A 21966-nucleotide genomic window follows, 5' to 3' on the forward strand; every position below is an offset into this window, starting at 1 on the left:
AACCATTTTCTGACTCCAGAAAAAAATAAAACAGAATTTTGTATACATAAACAAAATGAAATTTGAGAAAAAATAAAACGTTTTATAGAGCCCTACATATTGAATTGTATATAGCATAATTTTTCATTGAATCACATTGTGTTACACTGCATCGTAATAGGGGTGAATCGTAATGCATCAAAAGCTGCTTCATATGTATCTATAACATATAGTATCATTGGCTATGCACTGAGATGTGATGCACATCCCTAACACAAATACAAAAATACTCTGCAGGACAGTGTTCCTCCAGGCCTGAGTTTGGACACCCCTGCCGTAATTCTTTGAATTCAGTTTTGAGTGGCTTCTAGAGTTCATACCGTTGTCCTGCGCAGGATCTGCTTGTGTCTATGTTTGACCACACTCAATAAACATTGACCATTTATCACTGGAAAATAACAGATCCAATCCTGAGATCCAGAAACAAAAGAAATCAGACTTTATCAGGATAGACTGGTGTTTTGTTTTTCAATCCCAGAACAGGAAGCCTGCTAAAGGAGACACAAAGGACTGAGACTTTGAGTGATTTTATGAATAATTTTAATATTTTCTTTTGCTTTGCAAGTTTTAAACACTCAGTTTTGTATCAGTAATATTTGTTAAGGTATTTAAAGAGTTTATTATCTTTAAAGTAAAGAGGTGAGTTTCACTGATGATCAGGCAGCATTATTGATATAAAGAAAATTGTGAAACAGTATCTTGTCTTGAATAGTAATTGTTTACACAAAAGTGACTAATACATCTGTTACTATATGATCCAGTGATTACATTCATGTCATCTTTTCAGTGAAAGGAAAGCAGAGATAAAAGACAGTAAATCACTGGAAGAACCTGTGTGTCCTGTGAAAGAGTAAAACCCAACGGCAGGACCACAGCTCTGTCCACTTTTTAAGATTCATATTTAGGAGCAGAACATTCACTGTATTGTGGGGGATTTACTGCAGGATGGTGAGGCATGGAAGAGTCGCTGGCCAGAGGAATCTGCAAGAAAAACAGATGTTCCATTAGCTTCAATGGTTATTTATGCTCAATTAATTAATGTTCAATTCTTGAACAATCATATATATATATATATATATATATATACACACAGGAATAAATTACTTTGTAAAATATATTCAAATAGAAAACGGTTATTATAAATTGAAATAATATTTCACAATATTACTGTATTTTTAATTAAATAAATGCAGCCTTGGTAAGCAGACAAAACTTAGGTTTTGGATTAGGTTTGATTTTTGATATATATATATATATATATATATATATATATATATATATATATATATATATATATATATATATCAGAAATCAAACCTAATCCAAATAATGGACTGTTTTGTGTGTTTTTTTTGTTTTGTTTTTTTTTTACGATTTTACACAAAGTCCAGTTAGACTGGGGCTACAAGCTTCTCTTACCTCTGATTTGATAAGATCATGGGATTGATTGGGTCTAAAGACGGCATAGGACTGTGGAATTACAACTTGGTGAACATTCAGCACCTTTGGAGAAATGCACATGTAGTGTTTTATACCTTCTTACTGTCATATAAATTCAATAACATTGGCAGACAGTTCCAGTATTACAGGTTTATAGACAGCACTGCATTTCAAATGGAAATGGAAAAAAGAAAAGACAAAAATCCTGCTGAAAGGTTTTGTGGAAACGTGTCTTTGTGCAGATTTGTTAAAAACTACCCATTTTTCTGTTGATCTGCAATGTCCTAGCAACCACCCAGAACACCGTAGCAGCCACTCATCTGCTTGACCTGAACACATGACTCACCTGAGCAGCACAGCAGGCGTTGGCTTTACAGGCAAATGCTGACAGACAGATGGAGATGATGAACTCAAGGACAGTGAATACCAAGAAAACACCACTGATCCCTCGGAAGAGGGTCTGAAACAAACCACTCATCATTAGCACAAATATTAATCAAATAAATAATAGTTACTCACACTGGTACGCTGGCTGAAAGTGCAGAATGTACAATCCTTGAGGTTCATTTGATAATATAACATAAACTAGACTGAATGTCAATGCCTTCTTACGTTGTAAATGATCAGTAATAGTAGGAGATCTATTACATATTTGAAATGCCAGTAAATGTCAGTAAACACAGAATGGACAGGTTATTGCAGATTATAGCTGGACTTTAACTTTACTGACAACACAGTGATCGTGTAGTAATTACTAAATAAAAGTGAATAGAAAAGTTGTTAGCATACCCCATACTTGTTATTTGAATAACAGTCATAAGTGCTGCAGTAAGTGTATGTTCGTATTATAGACAAATCCAGTGAAAGTAAAATAATGGAAATGCCTGCAGTTATAGCACTTATGATGCTCATTCCAAGTGAACCTTTCACCTATGGGCAGAAAACAGTAACAAAAAACAAGTTAATAAGTTTGCAAGCACTTTACCCAGTGTGTTAAAGCAGATCATGAAACATAAAATAAATAAAATAAATAAAGTTGTAAGTGGTAATTATTGGGGTCCAAATACAAGTGACTCATAAAGACACAATATATTTATACAATGGCAATATCTCTCTTCAAATATAATAAAAGTCTTAAAATTTCAAACATAATACAGGTGTCTCTGTATGGAAGAATTCTTCTATGTACTATTTTACAACAGACAAATAATATTGTCTCTTCATTTTAATTGGATAGAAATACATTCATTATTGACTGGCACCTTGACATGTTTTCTGAATCATGTAAAAAAGGTCATTTGGAGATCACTGATTTCTTTGCAAACTGATTAGACTTCACAAAGCTTTATGAAAATATAATGAATTTTATGCATAGTCAATCAAATTAACCATATATACAGATTTTATCTTGTGGACAACATTAGCATTACAGCCTCTGATTCCCATTCATATAAATGGCTAAAATTTAAAGGTGCCGTAGAACGTCTTTTTAAAATATGTAATATAAGTCTAAGGTGTCCCCTGAATTTGTCTGTGAAGTTTCAGTTCAAAATACCTCATAGATTTTTTTTAATACATTTTTTCAACTGCCTATTTTGGGGCATCATTAAATATGCACCGATTCTACCTTCTCAGGATACAAAATCAATTTAAGCAAGTCAGAGGCTATGCCTGTTGGTTCTATGAAAACAATGCCAAATATTAGCCCCTCATTTCCATTTAAATGGTCCCCGGGAGGATTTATATACTTGGGTATTTTTGTGAGCCCTGTATTTAAAAATTTATTCAAAGATAATTTTATTCCGTTGTTTAGTAAAATTAGAGAAGATTTAAACCGATGGGACACTTTACCTATTTCATGGTTGGGTAGAATGGCTCTTATAAAAATGACTGTTCTTCCTAAGCTTCTGTACCCAATTCAAATGATCCCTATTCTGTTCTCTAAAAAGGTTTTAAAAGATGTGAATGGTTGGCTTAGCTCTTTTATTTGGAGTAAGCGTAAACCAAGATTGAAGTTTTCTGTATTACATTTACCAGGTTCGATTGGAGGACTGGATTTACCAAATATTAAGCTATATCAGTGGTCTGCTCATTTAAGATACATTTCTGATTGGATTGTTCTCAATAACTCCCCTACCTGGTTGGACCTTGAACAGTCTTTGTCGAAACTTCCTCTTGTGGATTTGTTGTTTTTCAAAAAAATGAAATCCTTATTGGATAACTGTGATAACCCTGTAACTGTAAATGCACTTAAGGCATGGAAGGCTGTTTGTCGTTTTGAGGGAAGAACTAAACTAACCTCTGCTCTTACGCCAATTGTGAACAACCCAGACTTCCCTTCGGGCAGATTGGATGGAAGGTTTAAATTCTGGGTTAATCAAGGTATTAATCGGCTAATGGATGTGTTTAATGAAGAATGCCTAATGTCCTTCGAGGATCTGAGACAGAAATACCAATTATTAAAACAAGACTTTTTTCGTTTTCTACAGATTAGAAATTATATCTTGAAGGATACCTCACTATGTACTAACCGAAGTCTATCTCCTATAGAAAAACTACTTTTTCAAACACCTGGGAAGAAGTCAGTGAGTTTGTTATATAAGGTTCTTAGTGTTACATTTGAGGGACAAGTAACTTTAAATACTAGACATGCCTGGGAGAGGGAACTTTCTATCTCTATAACTGAGGAAGAATGGGGTAATATTTGGAAGTATGCCAAATCCATCTCAGTATGTAATCGTGTCAAGGCGATACAATTTAAAATTGTACACAGAATGCACATCTCGCCAAACCGTAGACATGCATTTAACAATACCCATTCACCTCTATGCCTTAAGTGCAAAACACAAGTTGGCACCCTCACTCATTGTCTTTGGTCATGTAATCAGTTACAAATATACTGGACCAAGATTGTATTTGAAATGAGTAAAATCTTTGATAAGGAGTTAGTTTTGGATCCTCTATTTTTGATCCTCGGTCTGCCGGATAAAGCTTTGACTTTATCAAATGAAAAGAGACTTTACAATCTTCTCACATTCGCAGCCAGGAAAAACATATTATTGAGATGGATAAGTGATAAGACTCCGACTATATCTGGATGGCACAAGATTTTAATGGAACTAATCCCATTGGAATATTTAACATGTTTTGTTAATGATCATCCAGATCAGTTTTATAATGTCTGGAAGCCTTATATCAGTAAGCTAGGGATTGATGTGTCAACTATCTTGTTGAAGGGTTTTCCTATTCATGTACCTATTCAAGTGAGTGCATGATTTTTCAAACTTTGTTTTGTACTACCACTGGGTATTTAGTGTGGTTATCCATTTAACTTTCAAGTATCTAATTTTTCTTTTCCTTTTTAGTGACCTAGGATAAATCTGCTTATTGTTATTTTGCCCTTTTTTTTTTTTTTCCTCTTTTTTTTTTTTTTTCTCTATACATCTTCTTCTTCACTGACTATGGTTTATATTCATGTGTGTTTTGTTTAAGTTGGAAAATGTTCAATAAATATACTGTAAAAAAAAAAAAAAAAATGCACCGATTCAGGCTGCGGCCCCCGGAGCTCGCGCTTGCCTTTAACAGCATAAACAAAGTTCACACAGCTAATATAACCCTCAAAATGGATCTTTACAAAGTGTTCGTCGTGCAGCATATCTAATCACGTAAGTACAGTGTTTATTTGGATGTTTACATTTGATTCTGAATGAGTTTGAGGCTGTGCTCCGTGGCTAAAGCTATCATTACACACTGTTGGAGAGATTTATAAAGAATGAAGTTGTGTTTATGAATTATACAGACTGCAAGTGTTTAAAAAAATTAAATAATGTTGGGAACATGGGCTGGCATATGCAAATATTGGGGGCGTACATATTAATGATCCCGACTGTTACGTAACAGTCAGTGTTATGTTGAGATTCGCCTGTTCTTCTGAGGTCTTTTAAACAAATGAGATTTATATAAGAAGGAGGAAACAATGGAGTTTGAGACTCACTGTATGTCATTTCCATGTACTGTTGTTATTTAACTATGCTGAGGTAAATTCAATTTTTAATTCTAGGGCACCTTTAAAAATTGCTGTTAGCACCCCTGAGCATCAGAAATTAATGACATTTTGCATGTTTACTCAGAATGTCTTGTTGTCTATGTGTGCCAAGTTTTGTAATGTTTGGACTTTGCGTTTAGAAAAAATAGGCAATTAGCCATTATGTGTGTAGTCTTATTTTTACTGTCTATTTGCTTGTCTTTGATAATGTTTTAGTTAGGCTTACAGTTGTTGCAGTGGTATCGAAGTACTTAAAGTGTTCTATAAATAATTATTGGTACATACCAAACACAGACTGGAGGGGCCTTTGACATGGAGTGCATTTTCTGCAGCAATGCTCAGTGATCCTGCGGTAATGTACTGACAGAAGAGAGAAAGGAAGCTTCAGTTAGAATATTTAGCTTATAAAAGACAGAACTGTACTTAATTGTATAAAGTTTGCTCACTATGAGAGATCCCCAGTAAGGAATACCACTGAAGACAAAGATGGAATCTGCATTGACTGTACACACAATGCCAAACAGGAGAATCAGTAGGCCGATCATTATCTGGACAGTCTGAGTAAGACCAGAAAACAGATACTTATTGCAGGGATCATAATTAATCACAGTTGTCAGCTGAGCAAGGTCGCCAGATCTGCACAACAAAACCCGCCCAACTCAACAGTTAAAGGTCCCGTTCTTCGTGATCCCATGTTTCAAACTTTAGTTAGTGTGTAATGTTGTTGTTAGAGTATAAATAAAATCTGTAAAATTTTAAAGCTCAAAGTTCAATGCCAAGCGAGATATTTTATTTAACAGAAGTCGCCTACATCGAACGGCCAGTTTGGACTACATCCCTCTACTTCCTTCTTTAATGACGTCACTAAAACAGTTTTTTGACTAACCTCCGCCCACAGGAATACACAAGAGTTGCGTTTGTAGAGTGTGTTTGTCGCCATGTCGTCGAAACGCTGTTATTTTCATCCCGCAGTCCAATCACCGGGTCTGATTCCGGCTCAAATTGATAGGGTAAAATTAAAGACATGTTTACAATAACACTGAGCGCACGCATCTCCACGTTATGGTAAGAGGCGTGGACCTTTACGGGCAAGGAGCGCTAAGCTGCTGTCGAATCACAACACAGGAACCGCTGGCACAATCAGAACTCGTTACGTATTTCTGAAGGAGGGACTTCATAGAACAAGGAAGTCATCAGCCCGTTTTTATGACAGTGGAAACAGCGGTATACAGATAAGTAAATTATGTGAAAAATACTGTGTTTTTTTACACGCGAAACATGAACACATGTTATATTGCACACTATAAACACAATCAAAGCTTGAAAAAAAAACACGAAAAACTGGACCTTTAATGTTTGTACTACTGCTTTTTTGGATTTGTTCCCGTACATTTTCTCCTACAGACTGACAGACACATACGATAATTGTACAAAAGACCCTCAATCAGTCAAGCATGTATATAGTTAAATGGAAAGTATTACCCATTATGTCCAATAGGTGGCAGCCTACCCTTAACTCAAGTTCAGTGCAAGTATTGCATCAGCCAGAACTCCGGGCTGTTATCATCTGTTTCTAGTTGGTGTGCGTCAATGATGACATGTAAGTGTTATGTTTATTATTATTGTTACTTTGTGATCGTTTTATTCACTGTTTAGTATTGTAATAAGTAATGACTCATCCGTAAGGTAAGCTAATAATGACTGTTAGTGAAAGATGTCATTTGACATTTGTGACCAGTCACGGAAAGTAGGGACACAAGTTGGTTCTGGGGCATTTTAAGTTATTCACGGATTCTAAAAGTGTAGTCTCCAAGCTTTCCAACGATGTGTGACACATGGAAATCTGATAATATTTGGAGAAGTTGTGCCCATTTGAAGGTAGGCACTCAAAAAAGCTCTAAGGGCAGAAAAATACCTCTAAAGTTTCTGCAGTTCTCACCTGTTCTCACCTGCTGGGAGTGACAATAGGGCTCATTTACATCTTATTTAGATAAGCCATACCCCCTGTAAAGCTCCCCCGTGTAAAGCTGCATGGACCACATAATGTGCATTGTAAATGTCAGTAATTTATCTTTTTTGACTTTTATAAAAATGATTTAGAGGCTGAAAATGATTTAGAGATAACATGTTGCAAGACACTCCTTTAAAATCTGGCCACCATTTTTAATGTTATTATTTAAATGTTTATGTAAAGAAAAAGTACATATTGATGCTAATTTTATTTGTTATTTGCTGGTTTTCTACATAAAACTTAGTGAATTGATTTCATTGTGTAGCATTAAGAGTTTTTGAACAGGATTATGTGATAACCGTGATCATTTTGGTCACTATAATCATAAAATTAAATTTTCTCACCTGAGAAGACAAAAGAATCACATAATAATGACCTGAAATGACTTGCATAACAATAAGGCCTTTCAGCCAGGTAGGCTGTGAAAAAACCCTCTGTGATGGTGTATATCAAACATACAGAAAAAAACAGCAATACTGTGAAATATTATTACAATTTCAAATAATGGTATTCTATTATATACTTTAAAATATAGCCTAATCTATTTCTGTGATGCAAAGTGTCTGAACAATTATGTTACCTCTGTGGCATTTCATATAGGCTTTTAGCTTAAAAGCATGCACATTTGGAGAAATACTGATGGATTCTCATATGTTTATGTCAATTTTCTATACAGAGGAGTAATATTTATTCAATATTTATTGTCATCACTATGAGTGCTGGATTCTGTGTTTTCAATTCATACTTGCAGCCGGAGGGCGCTCTGTGCACATTTAGTCCACAAATTCATCCAAAGAACAGGAACCAGGAACTAACGGCATGTCTTCTAGAAGTCGCTAACCATGGCTTTAACATACAGATCAACACTTTTCAAGACAATAAATACATGATTGAGACGATGTATACATGTATTGACTGAATTTGCCTCTGAATAGCGCTCCCTCCGTGGGCGTGGCCGCATTAGCAGGTAATGAGCTGAATCACGGACTTCTGACATGGCTCTCTTTTCATACAGATTACATAAACACAGAATGTTTTTGTTTTTACATGATTTAAAACCTGACATTTCAATGTGTCTTTAGACATAAGTGTATTTTTTTTGTGATTAGTATTTACTAAGTTACAGTTCATTTTCTGAGAACTATCAGATTGGACTTTGTTCAGAGGGAGACGAGAGGTCACGCATAATGTTAGTTTTCTTTATTTTACAAAAAGCACAACTTTTTGTTTTTACTCTGAGTGTACACAAATAAAAGAAGACATTCTATAGTTTCAACTGATATATTACTTATGTCTCTATGACAAAACATGACAGAGTATTTTAAGTCTGTTTTGCTGCAACGTGCACAATAAGTAGCCATGCTTCCCTCGAAGGGCGGTTACAATAACAAAAGAAACAAAAGCCGGCTATCCAGTATGGAAATACTCACAGACAATGACATGCCCCTACTGCGTGCTAGAATCTCTGAAAAACAAGCCAATTTCAACCTCAAAATGTACGCTTTTAAATAAACCAATACTGCTATCTCAAACACGGAAAGGCTTCTTCGTGATCTCAACTAACAGATTCTGCAAAAAAACGAAAATCACCAATTTTGAAAAAAAAAACGCTTCTTTCTCATTTTGCTCGATAGTTGTGCTGCCGACTTGTGTCCCTGGTTTCTGTGACGGGTCACATTTTGTCGATCACTATGTGATTAACAGTAACTATTCATGCAGAATTGTTTACCTACTTTTAATTTATATTATTCTGTAGCGAAAATTAACTCAAAGGGGAAATATTAATAATTATTCATAACTCATTATGATTATTAATTATGATTAATTATGAATATGCAAATCCGTTAATCAGATTAACTGGACGTAGCTACATTAAAATTAACATTACAATCAGTTAACCTGTTCGTCCAGTGAACGCTCAGTGTTGATTGTTTATTAATTCTAAGAAATGTCAATTTCCAAGTTATGGAAAAATAATATTTCTTATTGTACTGTACTACTCAGAGCATGTAGTCCGGATCTATCCCTTAAGAGGCAATTCCTTAGCAGACGGAGTCAGAACCAAACGTGTATTGTGCACAATCTTTATTAACTAACTCACAAACACATAACTAAACTAACAAACAAACACATAACATAACATACATAAAGGGTCACACACACACACACACGCAAGTCAGAATGAGTAATGATAGTGTTGAACCGGAAGAGATGCTGTTACTAGAGCTACATGAAATGTCAAAGACAATCTGGAAAGGAATCAAGCAACGGTACATCTTACAAATTAATACTAAATTGCTATTTAGTGTTAAAATGTACGATACTTGCAAGGTGCTCTTAGGCTGAGGAGCATCGGCAATGCCATCTGAGGAGAGGTCTTGAGGATTCAGTCCGGAGTTTTTATCAGTCTTTTCCATGTTGGATGAGGAGCACATGGCTCGTTTGTAGGCCGAGGCCTACAGGCCTTGCAGGCCTCGCCTAGGCCGGCCGCAAGGACAGTCCGTTCGGTCGTTCAGGAGCAAGGAGAAAGAGAGGGAGTGGCACTATCCACTGACTTTTAACCTCTGGTCAAAGCAGACCTCTTAGGAATGATGGGGGCCAATGAGGATGTTGTATTTCCGGGTGACATACACCTCCCCTTGTTGGGGCTTTTATGACCGATTAAGATTAAACTGGCTGAGATTTGAAGAAGGACTATTAAAAGATCCTTGTAATACTTATGTGTTGCGCAGGTATGGACATACCGCATACACAAACATTCAAATCTTCCCGCTGGGAACCCGTAGACACTAAACATGGCATGATTGAAGTTACCTTGCATGTCATACCACTTAAAAATCATAAAACATGTAAATACAATGAGTACAATACAACAACAGTAATAATGGATACCATTTCCTGAGATTACCATTTCTTTTATAGAACAGTCTGTCTATAAGTTAGTGCAGTAACATCTGTGTTCTGTGTGGAACATGCAGGGAAAATGCAGAGTTTTGTGTGTCTCTTTTCTGCTCTCCATGCGGCATTTATTGGTGCAATAAAGTTTGTAACAGAACTTCTCGGGGGATGGAAGCCAGGCCCCAGAATGAGGTTAAAACCATTGGTTAACTAGCAAATAATCGTGTCTGATTTGTCTCAATCATTACAATTCTTATATTATTTAATATTATTTTAATGCCCTAGCATGTAAGCATAATGCTGTATTATTTGTTATAATATTGCAGTTAGTAATTATTCCTTTTCTGTTTATTTAGAACCACACCTTCACACCTGTATACAGATAACACATATTGTGTAGTTTGGAATCCCTGTATGCCATACCGTGCTGATTGCTAATCTTAATTACTCCAGTAAATCTACATCAACCAGATTCTGTCTCCCTGAGTCGTGACTGACTTCCTGTAGTGAATGCAACTTACAACCAGTTAACAGAGTCATACTACCTCTTCCTAACAATAATCAATTATTGAAAGATATCTCACCCCAAGTGCTTTTGGTTGTCCTTTCAGAAAGGCCTGAAGTTCTTGAGGAAGTGAAGCTGCCTGTGGGACATGAACAGTCACTGGAGCATTTGTCCCTCTTTCAGCTGGTGCCGTTTGTTCTGATGGCTGAAACTGGATGACCAGCATCCCAGAGTTTGTGGGTATGACGGAACTGGACATTCTTGTTTCTGAATATGAGACTGACCTGTACAAAATCACAGTTAATGAAGACATGAAAAACCATTGGAAGAATAAGAACATAAAATAGCAGTGTATTTATTAAAATATTATACACTGATCAAAAAAAAAAAAAAAAAAAACACTTTCATAACACATCTGATGTTAGGAATGAAAGGATGCCACATTGTTTGATGGAAATGAAAATTATCAACCTACAGAGGACAGAATTCTAGACACCCCAAAAATCAAAGTGAAAAAATGATGCAGCAGGCTAGTCCATTTTCCTGAAATTTCATTGCAGCAACTCAAAATGGTAATAGTAGTTTGTATTGCCCCCATTTGCTTGTATGCAAGCCTGACAATGTTGAGGCATGTTCTCAATGAGGCAACAGATGGTTTCCTAGGTATTCCCTCCCAGATCTAGACCAGGGCATCACTGAGATCCTGGACAGTGTGAAGTGCAACCTGGTGGCATTGGATAGACCGAAACATAATGTCCCAGAGGTGTTGTATTGGATTTAGGTCAGGCGAGCATGAGGGCCATTCAATTGTATTATTTCCTTCATCCTCAAGAAATTGCCAGGCATTACTGGCACCAGAGTTGGGTCTGACAGTGGGTCCAAGGATTTCATCCTGATACCTAATGGCAGTCAGGGTGCCATTGTCTAGCCTGTAGAGGTCTGTGCGTCCCTCCATGGATATGCCTTCCCAGACTATGACTGACCCACCACCAAACCGGTCATGATGAATGATGTTACAGGCAGCATAACATTCTCCACTGCTTCTCCAGACCCTTTCATGCTTTTGGTGAAGCTGCTCTCATCTGTGAAAAGCACAGGGTGCCAGTGGTGGACCTGCCAATTCTGGTGTTCAATGGCAAATGCCAATCAAGCTCCACAGTCCCGGGCAGTGAGCACAGGGCCCACTACAGCCCTGTCCAGCTCTCCTAGAGTAACTGCCTGTCACCTGGAATCTCCTCCATGCTCTTGAGACTGTGCTGGGAGACACAGCAAACCTCTGGCAATGGCATGTATTGATGTGCCATCCTGGAGGAGTTAGACTGCCTGTACAACCTCTATAGGGTCCAGGTATCACACCTACCCTAGCCAAATGATTAGTGAAGTATTGAAAAACAGTCAGAAAAGATGAGTAGGGGGAAAAATGTCAGTGGCCATTCCAATGTTCTGCTGGGAAACCTTGGGTCCTGCCATCCATGTGGATTTTACTTTGACACGTACCACCTACCTAAGCATTGTTGCAGACAAAGTACTGACAGGGCCATCAGGACCTTCTCTGCTGGCCCTGTCAATATCAAAATATATATATATTTTCTCTCGTTTGGAGAGACAAAAGAGATTATTTCAAAAGGAAGACCTACACCTAAGCTGGGCTGACCAAGGGCAGGAAAAGTGTTATTTTATTCAGCCATTTTTGTTAAGGTTGTATCTGAGTGGAATTGCTGGAGTTTAGGCAGTAGATTGTGATGAGTGCGCTCAACATTGTCCACCATGGTCCACAAATGGCTGTCCCCTCAAATAGTGACATATTTAAGGGTATAGGGGGCGATTTCAGACACAGCCAGTCTCTTTGTTCTCAGCACATTAACATCTTTTCTCCTTCACTTGCAACAGCTCCACTGCCAAGGAAACTGGTAATTGTAGTCCCGGACCAGGTGGCCATCTTGGTTTGTAGTCCCCATGCTGCAACCATTTAGATGGCACAAACCTTTCCTCTATGACACAGCCTCTCTCGATGCCACAATCTGTTATAATGCATAGTGGTGTGCACTGTGGTTGAAGATCAACTCGCTGGTGTTAAGCAGATCGTTACTAAAGGCCCTGACTGAAACCCCACAGTACGCTACTGTGTACACCCTTTCATGGAAACAGTATTCCCTGGTGTCTCTGGCCTCTTTCAGCAGGATAATGCTCCTGCCACAAAGCAAAAATGGTTCAGAAATGGTTTGAGGAGCACAATGAGTTTGAGGTGTTGACTTGCTGTCCAAATTTCCTAAATCTCAATCTAATCAAGCATCTGTGCGATGTGCTGAACAAACAAGTCCGATCCATCTACAGCATTTAAGGCATTTACAGTTGCTATATTTCAAACAGATTAAAAAAAGCGCCCTACCACCATTATGAATCCACGCATTACTAAATGAAAAATCAATCTTATCAGCCTGACATTTCTTTCTCTGTTTCTCCTTGTTTTCTCTCCCTCTGGTCTTCAAGGCTGAAAGGGTGAGAGCAGGTGCGTCGTTGACACGGGAGACAGGGGAATCAAGACCCCCGCACTTTTGAAAAGGGCTGCTTCAGTCAGCCACAAACAGCTACAAACTCTATATCATCAGGACATTTTCTTTCAAATGAGACCATTTTCACATTTCTGTGTGCTTTACTTCATAAATAATCAACTGTTTATGTACAGAACAGGAAATACGCTCTAGAACGGAAAAACACGATTTCCAAACCATCTCAAAGCATGCTAGTGCTTTCTGAGGGCGTCAGTGATATATAAATCATGCCTGGAACTCAGTGTTTGCGGGGACATATGTCAATCAAGACAACTGTCCATTCAGAAACTGAGAAATTTTCAGAAACTGATCTCTCAGATTAGATCCGGTTGGCGCACACAAGCTGCTTTGACTGACATTTTCGTGGGGATATGTAATTTATGGACTGTTTTGATTTCGATAATTACATCTAAAAAAGAAAAAAGCATCAATGGCATCGATAAAAATGATCTTTGAAAGCAAAAGCGATGACTGCCTCGGCCAGCTACGCAGTGGAGAGGAAGCGCTGTAGGGGAGAGAACTTTGCGTTTGCTATACATATTTACTCTATTATTGCATTTACAATGTTTATACTCATTGTGAAAGCACAGCAATCAATCTGTTAAACTATTATTTGACAAAAAATTTCAAAACTATGTTTAGTTTGAATAACTCTTGCATACAACATGATAGAGACAAAATTTCAATTAAGTAAATTGAGAAAATTAATTATTAATTGTGTCATAATGTATTAATTCCGGGGTCACGTGATGACGCCTAGCAAGATGGCTGCTTAGGTTGAGGGCGGCGGCACCATAGTTTACATTTTGTGTGAATATGAAGGCATTCCCAATTAATTACACTGTTTTTTTTCCCACATGTTTGCCTATAATAAGCGTCAACCACTACCGATATGCCTAATCCCCGGAAAAACGATAGTGCTTCTATACAGCAGCAAAGCACCAGGGCTTTGGGCTAACTCGGATAACTAGCGCGGAGGCTCGTCTCGATATGCTAGAAGAGGTGGAGCGGCAGCGCTGTGTCTTCCCCCCGGCTTCAGCTTCAGAGGTTAAAAAAACTGAACGCCAAACTAACTGAGTACGAGGATCGGGAAAGGCGAGTGAATCTACGCATTTATGAGTTCCCGGAACGCGTTGAGGATAAAGATGTCATATCGTTTCTGAGAGTCACTCTCCCTGAAATTCTTCATAGTGACTTTCAAGGGGGCTTGGATTTGGAGCGCGCTCATCGGTCGCTACTACCAGCTAAACCCGGAGCCCCTCCAAGGCCTTTTATCGTGCGGTTTCTGAGGTTTCAACAGAAGGAGTGGGTGAGACAACTTGCTAGAGAAATTTGGGATGTCCGTTGGTAGAATCATAAGATTAGCTTCTATCAAGACTTCTCCAAGGCCACGCAGGAGCGACGACACTCTTTTCTGGAATGTAAACGATTGCTTCATGCTGCGAAGATCCCATTTGGTAAGAGACCTTTGAGTGTCCCCGTTTTTTTTTTTTTTTTCCCCACGGTGGTGTAAGTTATATGCATTTTGCATTTTTGCACTTTGCAGAATGACTCGGGTAAAATAATCTAATCTATGTTCCGATCTCCATCTCTACCTCTGACATATTTGTAAAGGAACTTTTCTGGTTTATAACACTAGAGGTTGGAGATGCCACTTTATTTTCATTATTATTAATTAATAATTATTATTTTTTATTCTCTTTGCATTGTTTTTGGCATCGATACCTCATAGACCTACCACCTATTTTCATTTTATTGTCTTTATTGCTATTTTTATATGTACATTCTTTGTTTCATTTTGTTAAAAGACAGACATTTTGTCTAAATTGTTGAAGTAAATATTCACACTGTTGCTATTAGCCTTTTTGATAATCGGTGGTGCTGCTACCACACTTGAGTGGCCAGCATCTCTTAGTTTCTTGAGTAAGTTATCCAGTTGTGGATTTATCAGGAAGGTTTGACAGGATTTTTTTTTCTTCACCTTCCTTTTCCTTTTTTGGGTGTTTTGGATGTTTTTTGCCTTTTCCTGTTCTTGGGGTGTTTTTCTTCTATGGATCCAGACTTCTCTCTTAGTGTTGTGGGGACAACTTAATTTTATTTGTATAAATTTTCCTAGCATATGACAGCTCTTAATCTCATTTCAGTCAACGCCAGAGGTCTTAACATTCCACACAAAAGGACCACTGTACTAGAATTTCTCCGTAAGACAAATATAGATTTTGCTATGATTCAGGAGACAAAGATGTGGGTCGATTAGCCAATAAGTTTTACCACCCTATTGCTACTTCTTCTGCTACTACAAAATGTAAAGGGGTAATGGTTTTGTGTAAACGCAAACTGAAATTTGATTTGATTGACTCTTGGGCGGATGATGCAGGTCGCATAGCCATTGCAAAGATTTGCATGGATGGGAAAAACATTGCACTTATTTCTGCTTATGCCCCTAACACATTTGAGCACATTTTTTTTCAACTATTAACTAAATCCTTGCTTGATCTCACAGGGTTTTATTTAGTTCTCGGAGTGGATTTCAATGCGGTGTGGGACAGCAGCATGGACAGAACAGGTGGCAGCGAGACTAGGGACCAACATCTTGCATCTGAGGCGTTGCGGCACTGGGCATCCGAAACAGGCATGGTTGATGTATGGCGTTTGTTAAACCCTTCTTTAAAAGATTTTTCATTTTACTCAGGAAGACATAAATCCTTCTCGAGATTAGATTTTATTTTTACCTCAAAAGATTTATTTCAAAATATTCAAAATGCGCATTACATTCCGGTTACCTGGTCTGATCACAAACCCATATGTTGTTCGGTCACTGTCCGCCCATCCTCCACTAAAGCCCCCAGGTGGCGTTTTAATGCTTCCTTACTACGAGATGAAACATTTAAAACTCAATTTGAAACAAATTTCAGTGAATTTCTGGAATTTAATGTTGGCTCTGTTCTTGATCCAAGGATACTTTGGGAGGCGGTGAAAGGCGGTGAAAGGGAGTAACATCACTCTAAATGCTTCAACTCGAAACAAGGAGCGTGCAACCAGATTGGAAGCTTTAGAATTAAAATATGCAACCCTTGATGCTTCCCTGCAACATCATTTTAACGATTATACAGCCTTACAGAAGGAACTGATTAAAAAGGAGATAAACTCTCTTCTGAGGCACCGTTCAGAATTCCTCATGCACAAAACAAGACAAACTTACTATTTTAACTCTTCAAAACCCAGTCGTTTACTTGCAATGAAACTCTGGATGGATGAGAACTTTGCTGATATTTTTTGCATTAAAGACAAAAACAGCATTATACAATGTGACCCAAAAAAAGTAAATGATTCTTTCGCCTCCTTTTATCAGGAATTATATAATTCGGAAGGTAATTTTGACAAAATGTTTGCAATATTTTCCTGAATGGCGTCAAACTATCCCGCCTTAGGGCGATTTAATTTTATAGATTCATCAGTACTGTCACATTGCAGGAGTGTGAGGCAGCTGCTAGGGATATGCGTAAAGGTAGATCACCAGGGCCAGATGGAATTCCACCTGAATTTTACCTCACCTTTTGGCCCCTGATCAGAGTGGGGTCATTTTCTAGGGATGTTAATTCCGCACTAATTTCTCTCCTTCTTAAAAAAGGGAAGGATCCCGTTGAGTGCTCCAGCTACAGGCCTCTCTCGCTTTTAAATGCAGATTTAAAGATTTACGCAAAAGTATTGGCCCGACGACTCCAGGGTCATATGACAGAATTAGTTCATAGCGACCAGACAGGGTTTATAAAGTCTAGACTTGCTGCAGATAATGTTAGAAGATTATTGCACATTATAGATGGTGCTCAAGGCTTTAGTTCTCCGGCCGCTGTCCTTTCACTAGATGCAATGAAGGCCTTTGACCGCCTGGAATGACCTTTTCTATGGTCAGTACTGGAGTTCATGGGGATCGGTCTGCCATTTATTAAAATGATTAAGGTGCTGTATTCAAATCCAACAGCTGTAGTACTGACGAGCAAAATCCGTTCTTCTCCCTTTGCTGTCTCGAGAGGGTCAAGACATGGCTGCCCTCTTAGCCCTCTGTTATTCGCACTTTCTCTTGAACCACTGGCGCAAGCCATCCGTGACTCACCTACAATCTCTCCAATTTCTGTTAAGGGAACAAAACATCATATCTCGCTGTATGCTGATGATGTTTTACTGTATATAAACAACCCAGCGCAATGTATTCCACATGTTTTGTCAACCTTTGATCTTTATGGCAAGCTCTCTGGTTTCAAAATAAACTGGCAGAAATCAGCCTTGCTACCTCTAAATCAGGCAATGTGTAATGCTCCCATTCATGCATCTATTCCAGTCACTAAAAACTTTACTTATATGGGGATAGAAATCTCTTCCTCTATACAGACAATTATCAAAAACAATTTTTGTAAAACACTTAACAAGGTTGTGGCAGATCTGGACAGGTGGTCTAACCTGCCAAATTCGCTTCATGGTAGGGTAGCCATAGTTAAAATGAATATTCTCCCCAGAGTCAATTTTATCAGCTAAAATGCTCCATCTTCCTCCGCCCCCTAAATACTGGAGCACATTACAATCAGCAATAACTAAATTTCTGTGGCATGGTAAATGACCTCGCATCAAGCTCACCACTTTGCAACAAGAAAGGCAGGCTGGTGGTCTGTCTCTCCCAAATTTTAAGCTCTATGAGTGGGCCTTTATTCTTTGACCTCTCCTATCCTGGTTTCAGTCTGATGCTCAAGTGTCTTGGCGAACTTTGGAGGAACAGATAATAGCTCCATACTCTTTTACTAACATTCTGAAATCTAAGATCTCACCCAATCACTGCCGTATGATATTTGGACCCATGATTTCGTATTTGTTATGGGTATGGAGGAGGGTGGAAAAATTTACTGGTTGCTCTTCTATTTGGGATCCATATTCTCCAATATTTAATAATGAGCGATTATTGATTGGCAATCGTCCTATTCAATTTCCTGATTAGGGAAAAAAAGAATGTTCATACACTTGGTGATATTTATGGGAAGGAGGGGTTACTCACTTTTCAGAACATATAGATTAAGCATGGTATACCACGCACCTCCTTTTTCTTTTATTTGCAACTGAGATCGACCTTAAAAAGCAATGGTGCCCCTTTACAGGCCCCTCTCACACCACATCCACTTCGTAAATTGTTTCACTCTGCTGGGAGTACAAAGGGCTTTGTGTCGACACTTTATGGGTTCTTGCTGCGGTATGCTTATAGACCTCTGGCGTTGGACACCGTGTGGAGGAAAGATGTTCCAGATTTGGAGCCATCATTTGATTGGGAAAAAGTATGGATCAATATAGGTTTGTCATCCAGAAACCCAGATCACCAGCAAATACATTATAATTATGTACACAGGGTATATTTAACTCCCAGGAAGCTTCATTTAATGAAGGTTATCGACAATCCTATGTGTACTTTCTGTTCCTCCAAAGCGATTGGTAGTTACTTTCACATGTTTTGGGAATGTACCCCAGTGGCTGATTTCTGGAAGATGATTGCCTTTAACCTCTCTAGGTTGTTTAAGATTAGATTGCCCTGTACGCCTGCTACACTCATTTTGAATGATTTGTCAAGGTTGGGTTTGACACTGGATAAGAGAAGAGCTTTGTTGGCTGGACTAACGGCTGCAAAAAAACTAATTGCCACACGCTGGAAACCTCCACATTTACTCTCTCTTCGAGCTTGGGTTTTAACGTATTTGGATATCGTTTACTTGGAGTTGTTGATAGCTAGAGTCCACGGTGCAAAAGAATCAGCGGTGGAAGCTTGGCTTTCACTGCTGACTACCCTTCGTGGGTTTCAGATGTAATTTGTAACTGAGATTTGGAGATCTGGATCCAGAGGGTGGGTGGGTATTACATAGGGTTTTTTTTTTTTTTAGTTTGTTTATTTTTATGTATATATATATATATATATATATATATATATATATATATATATATATATATATATATTTTTTTTTATTATTTTTTTTTTCTCTCTTTGTTACTCATACGCGTTATTATTTATGCTTATATGTAGGTATATATGCAAATGTATACGTAGATGTGTATATGTATCTGTATGTATGTGTATATGTACACATGTGTATGTGTGTGTACATGCATGTATGTATATATTATATACTGTTATTTATTTATTCATTTATTTATTTTTATTTTTTTGGCGTGTATATACCTTCATGTATTGTTCTCTTTAAAATGTATATATAAAAAAAAAGATTTGATCACAAAAAAATAATGTATTAATTCCTTAATAACATATTGTATTAATATTGTAAGTTAATGTGTTAATTAGCACAATGGTGTGAGGCCATGTACTTCAACTTCCAGTTGTCTGCTTTAATTAGTCATTAACTAATTATTTGCAAATGTATCATTATGTTATGACTTTACTTGTTGAGGCACATGACTATTAACTATCTGTTAAGTAATATGTCATTATAGTTTTGACATCTACACTAAGCCATAGATTTCAGTTTCCAACCATCAACAACTGTGATTCCATCGGTAAACTGCCACATCCAGAACCTTGTTGTTCATGGCACAGGAATGATCTAGGATTCAAAGGTGGAACACTGAGAACATGTGGCCGGGCACTGCTATTTCATAACACTGTGTCAAGACCGGACAAAAGAGAATAGAAACCATTATAATCAGAGTTAGTGATGCTATACTGGATGTGGCACGACACACAACACAACGTCACTTCTGTTATGAAGGACAAATGGACTTGAAATGATCTGTCATGTCCAGTGTAAACAGCTGTTGGTCACATCAGTTTAAACACAGTGCAACATCAATCTGTAGTTCAGATTCTGGTGTGCTGATATTTGTGTGCAGCCCAACTGACCCATCCTTCAAACACATTCTCTGTCATTACACTCACTGCATGTGCAACTGTCAAAACCCAGTAATTACATATTACTTAATTAGTTATTGGTCATGTACCTCGATAAGTAAAATCTTAACATGATACATTTGCAAATCACAGGGGGAGGGGTGTGGGGTGGTGCTTGAGCCCCTACCCCTATGATCACGAAAGTGAAAGTGCTCTGTGCGGTCACATCGTGTTCCCATTTCTCCCCTCCCTGAAAATGCAATTTCTACTGTTGGATGCTGTCACTAGTTTATTTCTTGGATTTGTGACAGACCTCTGACACTCCCCTACTGTCCTGTCTTTGTGTGAGCGTACGAGAGCACTAGAGTCGTGCGCTCCCTCGTATGCGTGTCTGGTTTCATGTTGGGAGAAGTCTTGAAACCGCACACTCACTCAAAGACAGGACAACAGAAAATAGACAGAAGCAACAGAACCCTGACACCAAGTACAAGTAAAAACAACAACAAAATAGACTTTATGCAAAAATAGTGATTTGTGTAAAGGTAGTCAGATGAGATCTATTTTGTTTTACCAGAATAAAATTCACTCTGTTTTTTTTTTTTTTTTTTTTTTTTTGCACTTTGCTGTGTTTTTATAGTTCACTCCTCTGAGGCAACATATCCTATGTTATGAAACTGTTTCCCAGAATTAAAGATAAGTGGGTGGAGCTCAGATGGTTATGAGGGGCAGCAAAGCTGTCCACTGTTTCCAGGGAATAAAGCCTGAAACTACACTGTAATATATATTCCCATTCATTATAATACAATTAAATTAAATCTTATTTAATTTGGCTTTGTTGTACTTTATATAATCTACATGCTGGTTTGGAAACAGGCTTGTAAACATTGTACAAAAAAAATGTGACAATGATCAGCACAGCCATAACATTTATTGTTTTTACAAGCTTCAATTCACTCAAACCACCTTATTCAAAGATGAAGATAGAAGAGTTTTTAAAGCTTTTCTATTATGGTTAGTTCGAATAGTATAAATATAATTCTTAAATTCTTGTAAGACTACTGAGAAGAGGTTTTTTTTGGTAGGAAGACTTACATGTATAATTTGAATAATAAAATGAAAAGAGCAGCTAACATCAGTGTCCTTCTTAAATTTACTAAGAAAATGTTTAACTGGGTAGAATTTCTGTGTTTTGCTTAAAGAAATTATTAATTTTTACTTATTTGTAACAAAAAAACTCATGAGGTAATAAACACCTTCCCAATCAGAGTCATTAACAAATTTATCAAATAATCAGTTGTGTAATACTTACCTCTAGTATGATGTTAAAAATGAAGCGAGGAAGCTGGATCTATATGCTGATTAAAATTTGTTCAATAATCCATGAGAGGAAACAGCACGAAGTCCAGGAATACAAGCAACAGCCAACGCAAGATGATGGAAAACACAGGGCTAAAATACATGACTACTAGAGGGAAAACAAAGAGCACCAGGGTGCAATTAGGGCGGGGAAACAGAAGAAGAACTACAAAGACCAAGTACAAGACTACAAATCAAGACATGAAATTATGAACAATACAAAATACAAGAACAAACATCTGTCAA

General features: G+C 37.6%; 2 protein-coding genes across 4 annotated transcripts in view; both read right to left on the bottom strand.

The window, feature by feature from the left end:
- Positions 1–21951, bottom strand: LOC137024764 (membrane-spanning 4-domains subfamily A member 4A-like). The gene is made up of 8 exons (XM_067392636.1): positions 21674–21951; positions 11018–11222; positions 5971–6081; positions 5810–5884; positions 2269–2409; positions 1826–1939; positions 1459–1542; positions 1–1020 (listed from the first exon to the last, which is right to left on the bottom strand). Exons 2-8 carry the CDS (start codon positions 11195–11197, stop codon positions 928–930), a joined length of 798 nt encoding a protein of 265 aa, XP_067248737.1. The 5' UTR covers positions 11198–11222; positions 21674–21951; the 3' UTR covers positions 1–927.
- LOC137024754 (zinc finger protein OZF-like) overlaps positions 21696–21966 on the bottom strand; it is a 9722-nt gene continuing 9451 nt past the window's right edge. For 2 of the 3 annotated variants that reach the window (XM_067392620.1, XM_067392619.1), the window contains one exon: positions 21696–21829. The gene's annotated coding sequence lies outside the window, so the exon portion shown is untranslated. The remainder of the gene's footprint in view (positions 21830–21966) is intronic. The other variant, XM_067392621.1, reaches the window with a different exon arrangement.

This window comes from Chanodichthys erythropterus, chromosome 8, assembly GCF_024489055.1.
Source record: "Chanodichthys erythropterus isolate Z2021 chromosome 8, ASM2448905v1, whole genome shotgun sequence".
Classification (NCBI taxonomy): Eukaryota; Metazoa; Chordata; class Actinopteri; order Cypriniformes; family Xenocyprididae; genus Chanodichthys; species Chanodichthys erythropterus.